This window comes from Misgurnus anguillicaudatus, chromosome 24 (genome assembly GCF_027580225.2).
Source record: "Misgurnus anguillicaudatus chromosome 24, ASM2758022v2, whole genome shotgun sequence".
Classification (NCBI taxonomy): Eukaryota; Metazoa; Chordata; class Actinopteri; order Cypriniformes; family Cobitidae; genus Misgurnus; species Misgurnus anguillicaudatus.
The window spans coordinates 39,759,535-39,780,054 of record NC_073360.2 but is presented as its reverse complement, the minus strand read 5'-3'; the positions used below and the strand labels follow the sequence as shown (position 1 = coordinate 39,780,054).

At 37.0% G+C, this 20,520-nt stretch overlaps 3 protein-coding genes across 3 annotated transcripts; 2 read left to right on the top strand and 1 right to left on the bottom strand.

Moving 5' to 3' along the window:
- Positions 1-1,597: 1,597 nt before the first annotated feature.
- rraga (Ras-related GTP binding A) lies at positions 1,598-3,178 on the bottom strand. The gene has a single exon (XM_055197487.2). It carries the CDS (start codon positions 3,040-3,042, stop codon positions 2,095-2,097), a length of 948 nt encoding a protein of 315 aa, XP_055053462.1. The 5' UTR covers positions 3,043-3,178; the 3' UTR covers positions 1,598-2,094.
- Positions 3,179-3,548: 370 nt separating this feature from the next.
- Positions 3,549-10,775, top strand: nlrc3l (NLR family, CARD domain containing 3-like). The gene is made up of 7 exons (XM_073863261.1): positions 3,549-3,843; positions 3,963-4,049; positions 5,555-5,676; positions 5,914-6,046; positions 6,151-6,472; positions 6,630-6,876; positions 7,593-10,775. The coding sequence occupies exons 2-7, from the start codon at positions 4,009-4,011 to the stop codon at positions 9,179-9,181; spliced, it is 2,454 nt and encodes an 817-aa protein (XP_073719362.1). The 5' UTR covers positions 3,549-3,843; positions 3,963-4,008; the 3' UTR covers positions 9,182-10,775.
- A 1,417-nt stretch (positions 10,776-12,192) lies between these two features.
- Positions 12,193-18,948, top strand: chordc1a (cysteine and histidine-rich domain (CHORD) containing 1a). Its single transcript, XM_055197485.2, has 11 exons — positions 12,193-12,513; positions 12,837-12,886; positions 12,999-13,055; positions 13,704-13,864; positions 13,949-14,052; positions 14,200-14,258; positions 14,386-14,456; positions 14,540-14,642; positions 14,743-14,862; positions 16,185-16,247; positions 17,993-18,948. Exons 1-11 carry the CDS (start codon positions 12,450-12,452, stop codon positions 18,152-18,154), a joined length of 1,014 nt encoding a protein of 337 aa, XP_055053460.2. The 5' UTR covers positions 12,193-12,449; the 3' UTR covers positions 18,155-18,948.
- Positions 18,949-20,520: the final 1,572 nt, after the last annotated feature.

Below are 20,520 nucleotides of genomic sequence, written 5' to 3'. Positions count from 1 at the left end.
TCCTGACTACTCTTTTCCTGGTTTAAACATAGATGATGATGATGTACATAAAATAAAATATGCCTGGTTATTGTTTTTCACCCTTGTAACCTTTATAAATAACTACTAGCCTAATTCATATTTCAAATATTGTTTAAGTAAATGGTCAGGAATAAAAAATAATCAAATTATGAACAACGGAACAAATAAATACAATAAAACAATACAAAACTCAAGCAAAACTTCTCAAACAACGCGCAAGTAAAGTATTGAAATCTTGAATATTTAAATTGTCCAATCGGTCCATGAAGTGACGTTGCATCGCTGCTAGGGATAATCCACTTTTTTTTAAATATGCTCATTTTCCAGCTCCCCTAGAGTTAAACACTTGATGTTTACCATTTTGGAATCCATTCAGCTGATCTCCGGGTCTAGCGGTACAACTTTTAGCATAGCTTAGCATAATCCATTGAATCTGATTAGACCATTAGCATCGCGCTAAAAAATAACTGATTTTTCACCGTTTCGATTTTTTCTATTTAAAACTTGACTCTTCTGTAGTTACATCGTGTACTAAGACCAACGGAACATTAAAAGTTGCTATTTTCTAGGCAGATATGGCTAGGAACTATACTTTCATTCTGGCGTAATAATCAAGAGCCATTTGTCAATGTCAAGGAAGGATCCTCGCCAGAATTTCGAGGATGCTACGTCATCGACCGCCGTCAAAGGACTGTTCCAATGTTGAGGATCCTCGGAATTTCAGCCAAGGACTGAGTCCTTTGTTCAAGAAATATCCCATATACAGGAAAGGATGCATATGTGTATCCTTGCGCGCTGAAATCACCCACAATCCTATGCGCGCATCGCGGAAGCACACCTTTCATTGACGCAATGACGTGCACTTGCTAGCCTGTTCCATTTACGTGTTCTCCAAATGCTAACGAGGAGCCTCGCTGAGCCTCTGAAGGAAGTGACTGGTAAGGACTAGTCCTGCCAAGGAAGTATCCTTAACATTGAGAAACGGCCAAGGACTTTGCTGCGGTAACATGACTGCAGGAGGCGGCGCAATGATATTATGCAGTTCTCGAAAGTAGTCCCCTGCTATTGAAAGTTACTACGGGGTTACAATCCAGGGGAGCTGGAAAATTAGCTAATTTTTTTTAAAAGTGGAGTGTCCCTTTAATTATCTTAATGATGCACGGAAAAAACCATCATGTTGTGGTAAATTAGGGAACTATGCAACAAAATTCCAGCAACGTTTGGTACGCAAAAGCGCTTTTTAGGACAGCGTCTGGTGCGCATTGTTTATTTTTATCGTGCATGCGCACCAGTTATGTGCAGCCCTGTTTATTGCAACAGATTACAAATACCTAATTGTGTTTATGTAACAATAAAATAGCTGTTATTTGGAAAGGTATTGCATGTAATGATGAAAGACATTGAATGGATGAAAGGGTCATATGAACATGGTAATAAAATATTGTATTATTAAGAGAGTAAGTTTTTGTACGGTGTAACAAGTAACACCTCAAATGTATCATTTATTTTTCAGACATCCTGTACAATTAACTGAATTTGATAAAAAATAATTTCCATCAGCACTTTTTAAACATGATTCATAAATTCAATTGTATTTTTATTACATGTAAATACAGTCACTGCAGAGTTTTTAAATACATGTATCATTTTGTAGATTTTACAGTCACACATTTATGCTAAACTTTTTAACACCTGCAAAAACTGCAGCAAGCTGTGATAATGCTCATATAAAGATATCAGACAACGTATAAAGGACAGGCGTGGAAAAATGCAAACAATATTTAATGTAACTCTGTGGTGTATGTAACCGGCGAGTCATTGTATGGCACAAATCATTTTTTTCAGAGACCGTGAGAAAAGACTTCATTATGTTGCGCTGCGCAGACCGATCGCTGCATGACGACAGAGTTGTACGTTTAAATCGCGATACGGTCTCTCGCGGTACTTTGACGTCATACACCGATTGGTCTGCGCAAAAGGAGAACAAACATACAGTTTTTGCTGATGGAAAACAAAACTATTTAAACTCAACATCAGACAAAATAAACTCTGGAAGCAGGGTACTCCGCGTGTCTAGCGCATGCGCATATGCAGACTGTGTTTCGGCCCGTCCACCCGCTCCAGCTTCTCAAAATGCCTTCTGGCGTTCCGAATGTTGATAAGAGTGGCGGCCGAGGGTATCGACGGGTCGGACATGATCACCATCACGTAGGTATTCGATGTGAACACATCAATAAAGGCTGCAAAGTTCGAGTTGCGCACTTCCATGCTCTGGAACGAGGCTGCCAACTTACTGCAGCTGAGCTTGAACTGCTTGATGATGTTGCTGATCTTCTCGAAGCGATGCGCGTCGCGCTGCTCCTTGCACTGATAATGTGAGATCACCAGGAACGTGGCTCTCTCGAATAGCAAGACTTCGTCCGCTTCAATAATCTGAGCAAAGTTGCGCAGGTTGCTCTCGAGTTGCTGCACGTTAGGAATCAGCTGGTAAACAATGCTAGACCAGGCTTTGTACAGCGTCTCGTCCCATATGGACGTCCTGAAGCAGGTGCAAGCAAGCGGACGGGACAGTCTCCTCAGGTCCTCCTCGCGCTCTTTAAATATCAGATCTCTTTGATCCTCCTGGACCAGATCCATCTTGTGCACCAGACAGAAGATCTTGGCATCGGGTGAGTTCTGCAAGATGGCCTCCAAACACGACTGGTAGTAATGCATGTCTTTCTCCAGCTCTCGGCTCTCCACGTCGAACACGTAGATAAGCACCTCGACGTTGCGGAAGATGTTATCTCGCTGACTCGTGAAGTAGTTCTCCATGAACGTGTCCTGGCCGCCGCAGTCCCATAAGTTTAGCACCAGATTGCCCAAGAATCTCACGTGAGAGTGCTCGACGTCTATTGTGGCTCCGAGACGGCGGGTGTCTCTGGCGATATAGTTCGCGAAAATAATCGACCTCATGCTCGTCTTCCCCGAGCCGCTCTTGCCCATCAACAGCACCTTCTTCTTCATGGCTGTGCTGGACATTTCCCGCTTCGAATTATTCTGTAAACGACGATGAACAACCGATTAAACTCCGTATTGTTTTTCTCACAGTTCGCTGGAAAGTGAAAGTAAACCTGCGTCACGGGCGTATGACAGGAAGCGCAGTCACATGAAACACCGGCGCGATTTCATTGGCTGAATGTAGAATGCTGTCCGTGTCAGTGCCTGGTTACAAAAGCACGCTCGTTTATAAACGTGTCATTGCAAGTATTACAATAAATGTAATTTGTATACATTTGTAACACGTAATGGTAAATTTAAAAAAAATGATATTGTGTGAAAATAAAAAATGTTTTGGACGTTTTTCTTTTTAACCTTTTTGCACGTCACTCGGAAGCCGTTTCTCAATCCAAAGGCTGCAGCCTCCGGAGGTCGCATATGCCGGCTGCATACGTCATCAAGCTTGATTTATTTAAGTTAACTGAGCATTACATTCGCAAGTCATAAGAATATTACAACAATTTACGATTAACTAAGAATAATAGTCAACTTTATACTTGTTAATATTCTGAAATAAGAGAGTCTTGATGACGTATCCATCCTTGAAATGCGACCTTTGAAGGTTGCAGCCTTCCGATTGAGAAACAGACGGAATTTCCAGCTGGCCGTGGCCGGGGTAAGTTGTTCCGGGTGGATCCCTGACAGCCGACAACTTTTGCGGCGCTTGTTAAAAACGTCAAATTATTATTGTTAAAGTCAACTTTAAAATACAAATTGGTGTTAGGCTTAAATTTTTGTTTAAGAGCGATATATACGCGCTTCACGGAGTCTTAAATGATTTGGGTAAGTTGATTTGTCTCGTACTTCACAACGAGATATTGAATTCGATAAGTTTTCAATAGTCATTTCCTCATTGGACTGTTGCCGTGACTAATCGATATATATGTTTTTTTCTCTGACAGGAGCTGTGTTTATAAGGAGGTTAATAAGGATCATTAAAGCCTCATCATGAGTTATATGGGGGACGACAGTGATATTGAAGTGGAAGGGTGAGTGTTTGAACAGTATGCTTTGCTATGGTAAAGTCCGGCTAAACTAGGTTTAAGTTAGATTTATTTTTAAATTTATTTCCAGCTACGTAACTTACATGTATGAAGTGTAATGTTATATATGTAAGTTATTGCAAATGATCGGAAGCATAAGGACAAACAGGTGCGACAGGTCCCCTACTTATATGTAAATAGGAAGAAATATTGAACAACTTTACCTGTCTTATTAGGTAATAATATAAAGACAGGCCTTTTATAAGAGATTATTCAGGGGCAACATAATCAATCACAAAAAAGCTTGAATTATTTTCTTCTTTATAGGTAAGCTACATCATTCAGACACTTCAGAGCACAATAACAATACCGCAAGATTATATTAGACCAGACAAATGTTTTTTTTTCTTGGTTCAGATTTTGCTTGAAGATATGTTCATCTAGAATTAATATTTATTCATCATCTATAGCAATAATACCATCACAACTGTATATGAATAGGCTCTGTGAAACCTAATCTGGCTGATCTAATATCAAGCCACTTTTATTAAAAAAAGTTGCAGAATTGTTTTCTGTTTCAAGTCACTTATTCCCACATATTAAATACAATCAGCATTAAGAAATAAGATCTCTTTAGACTTTGATCTAGTTATTTCATGGCCTGCATGAACACTCATGTCTATGATCTTTGCTTTCCCACGCAAAGGATGCCTGTAGTTTAAAACAATAGTAATAGTGAAAAAACATTTCCGTATCTCATTCTAGAGAGACTACGTTCACATAGCACGGAAATATATTTGCCATTCCTGTATTTGAATCCTTATAGATGGTTTCATCGGACGCATGTGCGCTGATGCGATACACGTCTGGATCCGAACTTCACTTAACGTTTTTTAATGGTCTGACTAGTTGCTAAACTGATCTCTTGAACAAATGCCTTGTGGAAAATAACAAATGTTTTGGTTTCCTAGGTAATCTATGTGTTGTTGTTGTTTTTTTTTGCTTGTTATATAAATAAACTACGTTTAAAGAACTTTGTTGTTATTTATTGTTAGCGGAGTTTACCGGAAGTTACGTGCAGACCACGACAGCCGCTTATTTATGTTGTTACTGCTGAAACCGTCTATATACTTATGGGAGTGACATAACCGAGACCCATACATTTTCAGTGGCTGCCAAACCTCTAATGTGGTCCATGCTCCCTGTCTCCCCTCTTCTTTAGCAATAAACAAAAATTTATTTTCGACAAGGTATTTGTTTCAGACATCAGTTTAGCCACTAGCTAGATTGGTAAATAAATACAGATCGGAAGTTCGGTTCAGGCGGGTAACACTGAAAACATGTGTGTCCGATGAAACCGTCAAGCAAAAGTAAATATGATTGTCACTCTCGAAACTTTGAAGGGTGTAAACGCACCCAAAGTGGTTTTGTTTTGGTGTAAAATATGTGAGAGTTATCGGTTTGTGATAGCTGCCATTGTTTGTAGTTAATGTTAATTTCAATGTTTTAAGGTTGATGGACCGGCCGCCCAGCAGTTATGGGTCCATGATCAGCGATGAGCAAGAAGATTCTGATGACTGTGATGATACTCAAAGACCAGCGTTCATAGTCAACCAAGGACCTTCGGGGGTAAAACTGCTTTACATGTTAACTCTAAAAGCTTTGAGAGGGATTTTGCATAAACTATGTTAGATTTTGGAAAAATTGGTGATGTACTACCTCTATCATTTTATCAAATTTATAATATAGTGCCAATGGAGAAACCAATACGCATTTTATGATGCAAAACTGCGTAAATGTTTATTAAACCTCATTTAAATGTATTATGTAATAATTGTGGTGGACTTCATCAATGTGTTTTACAGGGTAACGCTGCATCGCCCAGACTCACCGGAGACAGCGATTACTGAGCGTACAAACACACATCAGTCCAGCATTCACATAGAGGGAGCGTTTTTGAGCCATGTGAACAGCAGACATGAAACATATCCAACCCAACACAGGTAACATGCACAACGGACACCTTGAAAGAGACAATTCACCCAAAACGTACTGTGTGTGGGACACAAAACAAGTTACTTATCAGATTATTCGGTGATGTGATTAGGTTCGGCGTGGACCGAGAGTCCACGACAACGCAGCAGCTCGAGGTACAGAGCGACATTCGGACCGAGAGAAACCAAGAAGACGTGCAGAGTGTGAGGCAGACGGAGTTCAGTGAGACACACGTGGAGGAGGAGCCGATCGAAAGAAGTGCGATGGAGGTGCAGGAGGAGACGACTGAGACAGAGACGAGGGATGATTATGATGAAATTGTTTTAGATTTGGGCTACACAGAGCAGATGGACCCTTTGCCGCCTCCACCTGAGGGCACTGGTCTTATGTTTAAACATAAGCATCCCTCGCTTACTCTTAGGCATGTTTTAATGGTGAGTACCAAATTAAAATACATACAGTGCAATATAATATCCTTTGTTTGGAGGAGACAATAAACATGTTTACCTTATGTTTATTCCCTCAACTACAGATTAAAGCCAGTATTAAGGTTTTTTTTTGCTTATCTTTGTCTTTCTCTTATTTCTTCAGGCCATAGTGATGAGTCTCAGACAGTTGAGGCCAGCAGAACTGGCCTATTTTAAGCGTAATCTGTGCAGCCATTACAGATTCGAGCATGACTACTCAACCATCGCTGATATAACCGATGCGCTGGATCTGGCCGATAAAATGATCGAGCTCTGTGGGCTGGGAGAGGCTCTGTATCTCGCCATACGATCGCTTCAGGGCATCAAAAAAGACAATCTTGCTGAAATGCTGAGGAAGACCTGTAGGAGAGGTAGTTTAAAAATGTGTTGCACTATATACAGGTGCTGGTCATATGCTTAGAATATCATCACAAAGTTGATTTATTTTACTAATTCCATTCAAAAAGTGAAACTTGTATATTATATTCATTCATAACACACAAACTGATATATTTCAAATGTTTAGTTATTTTAATTTTGATGATTTTAACTGACAACTAGGAAAAATCCCAAATTTAGCAATCCCTATTGCTTGTACACTTTTTTCTACCACATCTTTTCCTTCCCTTCGCCTCTCTATTATTGTGCTTGGACACAGAGCTCTGTCAACAGCCAGCCTCTTTTGCAATGACGTTTTGTGTCTTGCTCACCTTGTGCAAGGTGTCAATGGTTGTCTTTTGGACAACTGTCAAGTCAGCAGTCTTCCCCATGATTGTGTAACCTACAGAACTGAGAGACCATTTTAAGGCCTTTGCAGGTGTTTTGAGTTAATTAACTGATGTTACATTGTGGCAACAGGTGTCTTCAAAATTGAACCTTTTCACAAAATTGTAATTTTCTGAGACACTGAATTTGGGATTTTCCTTAGTCGTCAGATATAATCATCAAAATTAAGAGAAAAAACATTTGATGATATTGTAATTATATGACCAGGACATGTATGCCTAAACAAAACTTTGTATGGAAGCAGTCGAAGATAAACTAAAAAAACAACAACTTTGTAATCGTCCTTTTTGTTTTTCTTCAGCCTTGTTGCAGCACGAGTTGAAATTGACCCACGACAGGCGATATTACGCTCTGTACGAAGGTTGTTGCCGGCCGGGTCAGCAGCGATTCATCGGCGACGTCTACGTCGAACCGCTGACCGTTATCAGAGGAAGCGGGGACCCAGTAAACACTGAACATGAGGTCCGCAGGGTACGTGTCACAGCCCAGGAGACGGTAATCAGAACCGCCGACATCTTTCGGCCCCTTCCCAATGACCTCACGGACATTCGTACGGTCATGATGACCGGTGTTCCTGCTTCTGGACTGACAGTGGTTGTGAATAAGTTTATCATCGATTGGAAGGAGGGAACAAGCAATCAGGATTTTCAGTTTGTGTTCCCACTGGCAGGAAAGGAGTTACATCTTGGAAAAGACGGAGATCAGAGCTTCCTTCAGATGCTGCAGACATTTTTCGTTGAGGCCGACAACGTCCGACTCCTAGAGAAAGAAGACTGTTTGACTCTCTTTATCATTGACGCTCTAGATCTTTGTCAGTATCCACTTAACTTCCAATCCAACGTCACCGTTACGAGCGTGACGACTAAAGCACCAGTGGACGCTCTGCTGACAAGCCTGATTAAAGGGACGATGCTTCCTCACGCTCGAGTTTGGATCACCAGCCACAGGACGGCCTCTCACAAAATTCCCTCGCAGTTTATCAGCAGGTTTGTGGAGTTGAGAGGTTTCACAGATGAGCAGAAAGAAATATACTTCACCAAGAGAACCAAAGAACCGCAGCTCGGTATAAACATTTTAAACCACATGAAGCGTTCCAGGACCCTCCATATCATGTGTCACCTCCCTATCTTCAGTTGGATGGTGGCGTACCTCTTCGAACGATCTTTCCGCAAACCTGATTTTGGCACGCACGCGCCTGGTATCACGACGTTCTATTCACAGTTTGTCATCGTCCAGATGAACCGGTCGAACGAGAGGTATCGTGGAGCGAGCCTGGAAATGCAAAGGTGGAAGGATGAAGACAAGGATTTTGTGGAGAAGATGGCGAAGTTGGCCTTTCGGATGCTTATGGATGATCGGGATGAGTTTACCGTGGATGATTTGTTCTCATTGGAGCTAAAATATGAGGATTTGCGCGTTCGGGATGAAATGTTCACTGAGGTCAGGCGAACAAGTGCAGACCAGAAGACGTGGGTCTTCAAGTTCGTGCATTTCACCGTCCAGGAGTACATGGCAGCGATGTACGCGTACGTGACATTCAGGAAACAAGGGAAAAATGTGTTAGAGTCAAACAAAAGCCGGTTACCGAAGATGCAATTAAGCAAGGATCGCCCGATGATAGAACTGTACCGTCCCGTGATCGATCGTGCGCTGGCAAGTCAAAATGGTCAACTGGACTTGTTTCTGCGCTTCCTGGTCGGATTGGTGACGCCCGGAACCGAGGAACACCTGCGTGGATACCTGCTCCAGCACAGCCATCCCAAACCCAAAGGAGCGGAGGAAGTTGATAAATACATCAATAAAAAGATCAAAGAAAACATCAATCCCGAGAGGTGCAGGAACCTGGAATTGTGTCTGGTGGAACTGGAGGAAGGCAAAAAAGATAAATGAGAAGACAACAGGGGAAAAGTGTTAAAGATGCACGTGACACTTGCTTATTCTGGAGCCACATAACAACTTTGTGTAAAACACAAAACAAAATCTTAAGACGTTATGCACTGATAAACTGTCCGGCAAATCTCAAATGTGTTTGCAAATGCAATTTGACGTCACTCACAGGCAAACACTATTGTTTCTTTAATGTCTTACATATGGTTGCAAACATCTGGGAATTTTGGAAACTTTCTATGGAAATTACACGGGAATATATGGGAATTGTGGCACACAGATGAAGATGTTTGTATGAGATACCCAAAATTTTCAAATAATTCCTTTAAATTCATAAGTTTACAACTTCCAACAATATTTCCAAAATTCCCAAGCTTTGCAACCATAGTAAATAAACACTCCGCATTAATGAGATCATGAGATTGAGATTTGAGAGCTGCAGCAGCACTTCTTTTCTCTTTTTTAGGAGCTTGATAGCCTCTAGTCATAGTTTTTTCATTTCATTGTATTTCTCTTTTGTTTCATGGATGAAACTCAGTCATGCAGGAACTATGGGGGGTGAGTTGATAGTCAATACAATTTTATTTTGTGGTTAAACTGTTTCTTTAAATTATTTTGGTCAGCAAATGACTTTTTGACAATTTGCTTGTTTGACTCAATCTAATGATGCATTTGCTTTGGTCATTTTGCTTTAGTCAATAATTGAATTAAACACTGAACTACAAAACGCTTATGTATGTAACGTAATGTGATGTGTAAGGGCTCCACAAAAACTGTACAGGATTTTTTCATTAACAGACATTGACATTGAACACTGGTGATTGCGAAAAACAAACACAAAACCTTAGTTATAAATACTAATTGTATGTGTGTCACATATTAAATAGGCTTTATGATGCATACTTGTAGCAGTAGTGTACTAATGGGGAGGTCATAGCAGGTATGTGTTTGCATCCATGTTACTGCCATATGAGTGTGATGTGTTCATTTGAAAAGCATGGCCTAGCTGTGAATGCATGAATTTTTTGTTTGTTTGTAAAGACAAAGTATAGAGGGTATGCATTGACGTCACTTTTCCATGTGACCACGCAAGAGCTCGCCCTGTTGAGTGGCAAAACATTTAGCAAAATGGCTAGCTGTTCTAGCGGTGGCCATGAAAATGTCAGTATAACTGACAATAATCAGCAAAAATTTTATTTAGTTGCACTTGATAGTGACCCTAGCAACTTGTCAACCCACCGGTGGTCAGTGGACGTTGGCACGAATAATCAATTTACTTCTCCTTTTGGTGTTTCTTGGCAGTCTATAAAACAATAACTTTGATTTTTTGTCAAATCTGTTTGTACAGTCTATCGAACAACAGCTTTTTTGGCTGATTTCACACTGTACACAAATTTTGCCGGTCTGTCTTTTGCCACTCAGTGGGCGTTACCGCAGTCACTTTCGCCGAAGGTGACGTCACGTGCATACCCTGCATTGATCAGAGGGGTTTTATGTGTCATTGTTTTGAATGGGTGCTTTAGAAATAAATTCTGTTTTATATGTAATATTTATATGTACTATATGTTCTTTATTAAAATGAGAAATATATATGTAATTATATGTCACATTTGTACTCATTTAGTGCAGTTAAGTTATATTATATATAACCAGTGTTAAATAAGTTACTCAAGAAAAGTAATTAATTTCTAGTTACTAATTACATCTTCAATCATGTAATAAGATTACAAATTACTCTCTCCAATAGTATTTAATTTCTAATTAATTTGTATAATTTACTAAATAAGATTTAGAAAATTATACAAAGATAGGACTGAAACGGCTCAAAAAGATTATTTAAAAGAACATAAATTATTCTGGTCAAAATTCTTGTCAAATTCTTACTATTAACGAACTATAAACTACTTTTGCATCAATATTCTCCAACTACTGCTTATAAATACTTAGTAAAGTAGTTGTTAAGTTTAAGTATTGGATAAGATTAAGGAGGTAGAATAAGGATTTGCAGAATCAGGCATATGTGTTTTTTAAGTATTATTAAACCGCCAATTTCTTCGTAATATATACTGCTAATAACCAACCAGTTAATATTTAGAATTGGAAACTAAACTATTGTATTAATTATTCTTATTAACAACTTATTTAAGGATACATAAAAACCATGCATTTTAAGTTAACCTTAGACTTTATATTTTGATGTTAAATACACTATTGTATTATATTTAATTGTTATATAGTACACAGTAGTTCAATTACATCAGAAGTAATTGTAATTAAATTACTGGAAAAATGAGAGCAATCCATTACTTTACCTTTTCAAGGAATTCAATTATTAAACAACTTGTAACTAATTCCTTGGTAAATAGTTAAACCCAACAATGTACATGAATAACTTATATATGATACATATTATTTAGTGTGTGTTTGGTTATGTATTTTGAAAAAGTAGTTTAAAGATTTGGGCAAAGGTAAGTGATTGATAATTAATATTTTAAATAAATACACTATGAACATTTTAGGAGATCCAATTTATAAGTCATTGTAATTATTATATTTATTGTAGTTCTAATAACTTTACATAAATCTGTACAATACTATAATTACTAATGTAATAGGCATAGAGCTACGATCTTTGCCGATGTTATACGAGTTCCTGCCATGTGCCGCCTCGGCTTCATTGGCCGCACGCGCTGCGACTTTCTGCTGTTTCTCGCAGTTCTTTCTGCAGGGGGCGCGTGACGGCCCAGACATCTGAAACCTCCATCCATCCCCATTTAAATCTCAAGTCCATTAATTGTTGTCCTGCTTGAAACAATGGTACACTGGAAAATTAAATCATATTTACTTGTTGATTATATTGATTGACGGCGATAAGTCCATTTTAAACTGCACTCAGATAAGTAACACTTGCGACCATTCAGTGGTCATAGTCGGCAGTGATTGGTCCATCTTGAGCAGCAAAGAGAAAACTAACAGTAGTTGCTGAGATTAAGTTATCAGTGATTGGTCTATCGCAAACAGCGCTGAGAAACTTGTATTGAGCCGTGGTGTGATACGTTTATGCTTGTATCACAATCCTTCTAGCAGCTTCTTTCTGTTAACACGGTCGGGTGTCAGAAAAGTTCGCGAAATTTCCCGAACGCCTTCCGCGAGTTTCCGGCTTAGGAAAGATACACACACGCGGGGCGAGCAGCACATTTAGTGCAATAACAGTAACAAAAGCAGATAAAACGAGCTGTGTGTATTTAGTTTGTGTCGCGAGCCGAGCGTGATGTCTGTACTGTGTTATAATAAAGGCTGCGGACAGAGATTTGATCCAGAAAACAATCCGGAGGGTGAGTTTATTCATCGCGCGCACATCCTATTCATCTCGTAATAGAGCGACGTTTAATTGTCACGAGAGCTTGAATTGTTTTATAAATAGAGTAAAATGCATTGTTTCTTAATGTAAACAGCGAGGTTTAAGTTACTTTGTTGCTTTGGTCACATGCAGTCAACTGTCCATCTGGAAAAATAAGAATTGTGTACATATTAAATAAGAATATTATATTATATTATATTATATATCACATCGGGTGGTTTTCGTGTTTTTAAAATGATAAAATAATACTTTACTGCGTGCTGCTGTGAGATTAAAGATTTAAAGCATGTATTTCAGATGCCTGCACGTATCATCCTGGAGTCCCTGTGTTTCACGATGCTCTAAAGGTCTGTATCTCATGGTCCTTGTTTCTAAAAAATATGTTTATTTTCCTTGTATGCTGTTGTATTTATTCTTTAAAAGAAGTTTAAACAATGTCTTAATTCTTGTTTTCTTCAGGGTTGGTCTTGTTGTAAGAGACGGACAACAGACTTCTCAGATTTTCTGAGTATTGTGGTACGTGACGTCATTACTTATATACGACAGAGCAGCTTACACTGAAATAAATATCCAAATAAAGTAAAAAAAAATATTATGTGCTTTGCTAAACAAATACAGATCGGCTTCTTTATTTCCCAATTTTTTTCAGAACCAATTATTAAACTCAAAATTAGAGGCTATGGGTTACGAGCTTTGTTAAAGGGACACTCCACGTTTTTTGAATGATATTACGCAGCAACCGAAAATAGTCCCCTGCCATTGAAAGTTACAAAGGGGACTATTTTCGGCTGCTACATAATATCATTGCGCCTCCTGCAGCCATGTTACAGCAGCAAAATCTTAATACATGATGTAACTACAAAATAGTCAAGTTTTGAATAGGAAAAATATTCAAACTCTTTGGTTATTTTTTAGCACGATGCTAATGGTCTAATCAGATTTAATTGATTATGCTAAGCTATGCTTAAAGTGGTAGCGCCAGACCCGGAGATCAGCTGAATGGATTCCAAAACAGTAAAAATCTAATGTTTAACTCTAGGGGAGCTGGGAAATTAGCATATTTTCAAAAAAGTGGAGTGTCTCTACAATTGCTAAGCAACATTTGAACCTGCCACACTAATACTGAATGTGCCGTGTGATGCAATTTATGTGTTTATATGGCAGGGCTGCACTAAGGGCCATCATAACAAAGAGAAACCACTGGAACCAGTGAAACCAGAGGTGAAGATCACAGTAGAGAAGAAAGAGTTGGAAGATCTCAAACCCAGATTTAATGAATTTGTCATTCAGGCTCCTAAACCACTGGAGCTCATACAACGACCAAGGTGACTCCTTATCATCATCATGACTAATAATCTCATTTCATCTTTCAATGTTTTTATTTATTGACATGTTTGTGTTTGCTGCAGTGGTGATGAGCCGTTGGTGGAGCTTCAGAGGAAGGTGGCTCCGTCTCTAAAGCAGGTGCTTGATAAGTTGAGGCTAGAAGACAACAATCGTCTTACAGAGAAAGGTAACGTTACACTGGGTCACCATAAACCAACATTAGACCCTAACTAACAAATCAGGTTAAAGAAAAAGCTATCATCGAACCATAAGCCAATCAGCTTGCACCATCACACCCAGATAGTCGTTTAAACTTGTACGTTTATGTTTGCAGAAGAGGAAGGAAGTGAAGTCCAGCCTGGGACAGCGTGTAAAAATGGAGGCTGCTCAAAGGTCGGAAAACATATATGTTCGCCATATCATAACAATGTGTTTAGTATAAATGTATATACGAGTATAGTAACTATAAACCGAAATAAAGACTTTTAACATACTAACATTATGGTGTTACTATTATCAGACCTACGTCAGCTCAAAGACGGATGAAGAAACGTGTTTATATCATCCTGGAGTACCTATCTTCCACGAAGGGTGAGAGAGAGAGAGTGAGTATTTGATTTGATTTCATCAGTATGACTTTATACTCACAGATTTGTGTGTATTTTGTGTTGTAGGATGAAGTATTGGAGCTGCTGCAAGAGGAAGACGTCTGATTTTAACACATTTCTCTCTCAGGAGGGCTGCAGTCAAGGATCACACCAGTGGAGAAAAGACACGGTCAGATATACATTGTGTATAAATTACGTGTACTGTGATCAGTCTTGTGTGTGTAACTTTAATAAAGACTGCATTGATGTTTCTTTCTGGGTTCTTACAGGGTAAGAAAGTGGCTCCCTGTAGATTTGATTGGCATCAGACAGGAAGTCAGGTTACTGTGTCCATCTACGCTAAGAACTGCAATCCTGAACTGTCGCTCATGGAGGCCAACAGCACCTCGGTGAGCTTTATGCTTTAATATTTGCCTTCTACTGTTAAAATCAATCAATAGAAACTCATTAAAGCCACAATATGTAAGATTTATGTAATAAAATATCCAGAAACCACAGGGTTTGGTATATTTAATGCAAAAGCGTACTTACATTATCCCAAAAGTAAAGTTTCCAAGCATTTGGAAATCTAGAAAAATTCCTGTTTTAAATAATGGCGCTGCCCTTTTAGGGACTTAATATTCGGACTATCCTCATTTTCTGGTTGAAGAAACTATGGCAGACACAAGCAGAAGTGACATTTAAAGGAACAGTATGTAAGAAATGTATATAAATGAATCATAAAATGGCCCTGATATGTCACTAGACATTAAGAAATCATGTTCATTTCAAATACTTATATCACTGACAACAGTGATCCGGCCAGGATATTGTCATTTAAAAAGTGGAGTTGCAGCCCTCAACTGGTGTTTATGTTGTCATTTTGTATTGGCCACCAGTTGTGTGATTGCAATACCAGTTTTAGCCACAAGTTTTGTGATTGCAATACCAGTTTTGGCCACAATCCTACATACTGTTCCTTTAAGCATTAAGCTTCGCCTTTGTTATTGCTATTGTGTTATTGTGTAATAGTGGCCTCTAGTGGTGTAAATCTACATATTGTGCCTTTAAATTGATAGTTTACCCAAAAAATGAAAAAATTCTCTCATCATTTATTCATCCTTATGATGCTATAGACCTGTATACATTTCTTCTGATGACCCTAATGGACGATATTTTGAGGAATGTTTGTAATCAAACCATTCATGAGCCACATTCACTTCATACATAGTATTCTTTTTTCCTACTATGAAAGTAAATGGAGTTTGGTTACAAACATTCCTCAAAATATCTTCCTTCTTTATTCCATCAGAATAAAGAAATTTATGCAGGTTTGTGACAACATGAGGATGAAATAATGACAGAATTTTCATTTTTGGGTGAACTATCCCTTTAAATATTTTAATTACTTCAAAAAAGCAAATGTAATACTCATTTTAAGCTTTGAAGGTCGCGATTATGAGACTGCACTGTAGCATAGATAGAATTGAATTGATTTTGATCACAACCTTTTAATGTTATGTATTGTGATATAAACAAAATGGCAGCCTCCAATTGAATTTTTTATTTTATTAACACTATTAGTGCTGTTTTTAATTTTAAATTCATATAGCCAAACCAAGTGTAAATGTATCATGCCATACATGTGTTTACTGTCGGGGTACCCTTTAAGTGTCAATATGGATTATCATACTAAAATACAAGCATTGTAAAGATGTGATGTTTTCTGCAGCTGAAGATCTATCTTAACTTTGAGAGAGAAAAGGAGTTTGAGCTGAATATAAATCTGTGGGGAGTGAGTATCATTATTTTATCATCATTTTATCTGCTTTTCATGTCATTTGAAACTTGCTGTTGGGAGCTACACCTTATTAATTAATATTATTGATTATTTTATATATTATATAATATATATATATATTAAAGGATTAGTCAATTTTCTTAAAATAAAAATCCAGATAATTTACTCACCACCATGTCATCCAAAATGTTGATGTCTTTCTTTGTTCAGTCGAGAAGAAATTATGTTTTTTGAGGAAAACATTGTAGGATTTTTCTCATTTTAATGGACTTTAATAGACACCAACAATTAACACTTAACTCAACACGTAACAGTTTTTTTCAACAGAGTTTCAAATGACTATAAACAATCCCAAACGAGGCATAAGGGTCTTATCTAGCGAAACGATTTTCATTTTTGACAAGAAAAATAAAAAATATGCACTTTTAAACCACAACTTTTCGTCTAGGTCCGGTCCAGCACAACCTCACGTTAATGCGTAGTGACGTAGGGAGGTCACGTGTTACATATATAAAACGCACATTTGTTGACCATTGTAAACAATAAACTGACACAAAGACATTAATTAGTATCATTCGACATACAACAACGTAAGAACGGTCCTCTTTCAACACACTTGTAAACACTGGGGCGGAGTTTCGCGTTCGTCCTCTGTGACCTCTTGACGTATTGCGTGAGGTCACGCTGACGCTTTCAGGACTGGACCTAGACGAGAAATTGTGGTTTAAAAGTGTATGTTTGTTATTTTTATTGTCAAAAATGACAATCGTTTTGCTAGATAAGACCCTTATGCCTCGTTTGGGATCGTTTAAAGTCCTTTGAAACTCCGTTGAAAAAAACTTGCGTGTTGAGTTAAGTGTTAAGTGTTGGTCTCCATTAAAGTCCATTAAAATGAGAAAAATCCTGCAATGTTTTCCTCAAAAAACATAATTTCTTCTCGTCTGAACAAAGAAAGATGGTGGTGAGTAAATTATCTGGATTTTTTTTAAGAAAATGGACTAATCCTTTAAAGGGGCCATATCATGAAAATCTGACTTTTTCCATGTTTAAGTGCTATAATTGGGTCCCCAGTGCTTCTATTAGTGTAGAAAATGTGAAAAAGATCAACCCAGTAACTGAGTTTTGGTAAACCATTCTCTGCAAGCATGTGAAAAAATAGCTAATTGAAATTTGGCTTCCCTTGTGACGTCAGAAAGGGATTATACCGCCCTTTAATCTGCACTATCCAACCACGACAGTGCCATTTATAAAGAGAGAGAGAGACAATTTCAACAAACCATCATAATTGTGATTTTATAAGCTAATTTGCATTTAAAGGGACACACCCCAAGACGGCACATTTTTGCTATATAGAGCAAATTTTAACATTTATTAATAAATTATCTTTATGTTATTTTGAGATAAAAATTCAATTACTTACTCTTAGTACACCAAAGATTTATTTTACTTCATAAAAAAGTCTCATAATATGTCCCCTTTAAATAGAAATCTCTGTTTGTGTTAATTGGTGCCACTAGATGGCACTACAGTTAAAAAGACTATAACACCACCATAAATGCCACTTGTGAATATAGACATTAGAAATAAAATGAGATTGTTTTTGCCAAATATTAGACCATATTTATTTACATTTTATTTGTGTGTTCCCTGGGACTCAAGCCTTTGCTGTGCTTATCAGTTGAGATCTACCAATTGAGCTACAGGCTGTAGATAAACCTTTTTTTTGTTTTTGTTACTAGGTCATTGACGTCAGTAAGAGCATTGTCAACATGCTGGCCACCAAAGTCGAGATCGTCATGAAGAAGGCAGAGCCGATGTCATGGGCGCGTCTCGACCTCCCCCCTCCAAAACCTGAAGCAGCCAATGAGACGACAAAAAATGGAATGAAATTGAATGCATAGGGAACCAGATATATAACAGACTTATAACTCGTATAGAGTCAGATATACGCACACGGATTGCAAGGACATTTAGTAAGTTTGCAGTCTTCTGCGCTGGACACATGCTCACAAGTTCAACATATATTTATTTTATAAGAGTTTACGCATTTGAATCATCTAGGATTTAAACAACTCTATTTTAAAAAGACACTGCGACCTTGTGACGATGGACATGTCGTTTAGTCTACGGTTGTACTATAAATTTATTATGACTATGATAAACATCATCTGTGCTTACTGTGACTTTACAATGATATAATTCACAGGAACTTGTACTTCAGAGGAACAGCTAGTTTGATATGTCATCATACACATGAAATCATGATCCACACAACTGTAAAAAAATTATATATTGAAACTTGAGTTACTGTAATTCTCTATTGTCCTTTACACATTATGTTTGTCCACATGACGCTTTTATTTCACTTCATCTTTGTATTGTCCTGTGTTAGTATTTCATCAGTCAATATCTAGCCAAGCAAACGGCCTTGTTTCATGGTGTTAGGTGGCTTTTTGTTGACCTTAACTGTCATTTCTTGTTTTTACTTCCTGTTTAGTCCATGAGAAGACATTTTTGTAATTTCATTAATTTACTGGAAAGCAGTATAAAGCACACACGAGACGTTACTGTATTTGTCTCAAGGGCCCAATCAAAATCCATCTGCTGCAGGTCACTCATCAGTTTAATGGAGTATCAATGTGTTTGTCTCACGGGCTGTGTTACTTGAAATATTAAATTATTGCACCGATGCTCACATTTGCTTCTGGCTTTCTCTTTTATTCAGTCTTGTCATTTCATTAAATGGTTTAATAATCTATTAGAGTCGTAGAGCTCACACTCATACTGCAAAAAATATATTTCAAAATATACAAAAAATTGCCAAAAATATATATATGTGCTGAATAAGGCTGCATAACAACTTTTCGCAACTAATTGTTTGCAGAATATTTTTTTTTGTTTACATCATATATTTGTGTGTATTGTGTATAATATTTTAAGAAAAAAAGTATTCATATTTATATATGATATAAATTATTTATAAATATAAAAATTTATATACATATGGTAATATTTCTTTAATATACACATGCATGTTGTGTATTTATATAATACATAATTATTATACACAACACACACACATATATATTATGTAAACAAAAACTTTTATTCTACAAGCAATTAGTTGTTATGCGGTCCTAGTGCTGAAATATATTTTGAAATATGTTTTTAAAATTTTCTTTTTCATATTATGTAAACAAAAACTTTTATTCTACAAGCAATTAGTTGTTATGCGGTCCTAGTGCTGAATATATTTTAAAATATGTTTACAAAAATGTCTTTTTCATATTATGTAAACAAAAAACTTTTATTCTACAAGAAATTAGTTGTTATGCGGTCCTAGTGCTAAAATATGTTTACAAAAATGTCTTTTTCATATTATGTAAACAAAAACTTTTATTATACAAGCAATTAGTTGTTATGTGGTCCTAGTGCTGAATATATTTTGAAATATGTTTACAAAAATGTATTTTTCATATTATGTAAACAAAAACTTTTATTATACAAGCAATTAGTTGTTATGTGGTCCTAGTGCTGAAATATATTTTGAAATATGTTTACAAAAATGTCTTTTTCATATTATGTAAACAAAAACTTTTATTATATAAGCAATTAGTTGTTATGCGGTCCTAGTGCTGAAATATATTTTAAAATATGTTTACAAAAATTTATTTTTCATATTATGTAAACAAAAACTTTTATTATACAAGCAATTAGTTGTTATGTGGTCCTAGTGCTGAAATATATTTTGAAATATGTTTACAAAAATTTATTTTTCATTAATTGATTTTTTGGCCATTTTTTTGTATATTTTGAAATATATTTTAAAGCATTTATATTTATGTCGCATTGGAAGATAAACTTTGTATATTACAAACCTGTAAAAAACATGGTTGAAAAGGTTAAAATGATGACCTTGATTGGTCTGATGAATAGCCTGCACGCTCGTAACGTTACCTACACGCTATGCAATAGTTTTTAATAATAAAATATTTTGATGCTTTTGGAGTTTTGGTGTTGCCGATTTTGCATTCTTATACTATAAGGTTTTTTGGTGGAGCACCCAACTAAGATTGATGTGCGTGCTTTTGGGAAATAGTAAAATTAAATTTATTTTTAACATTCAGAAATGTAGTTTTATATTTTATACATACTTAAACATTTTATACATCATATACAAACTTTTATATTTTGGCCAGGAAAAATATATTTCTTGCCATATGGGTTGTAAAATAAGAAATTTATTTGTTGCCCCTGAAATACATTT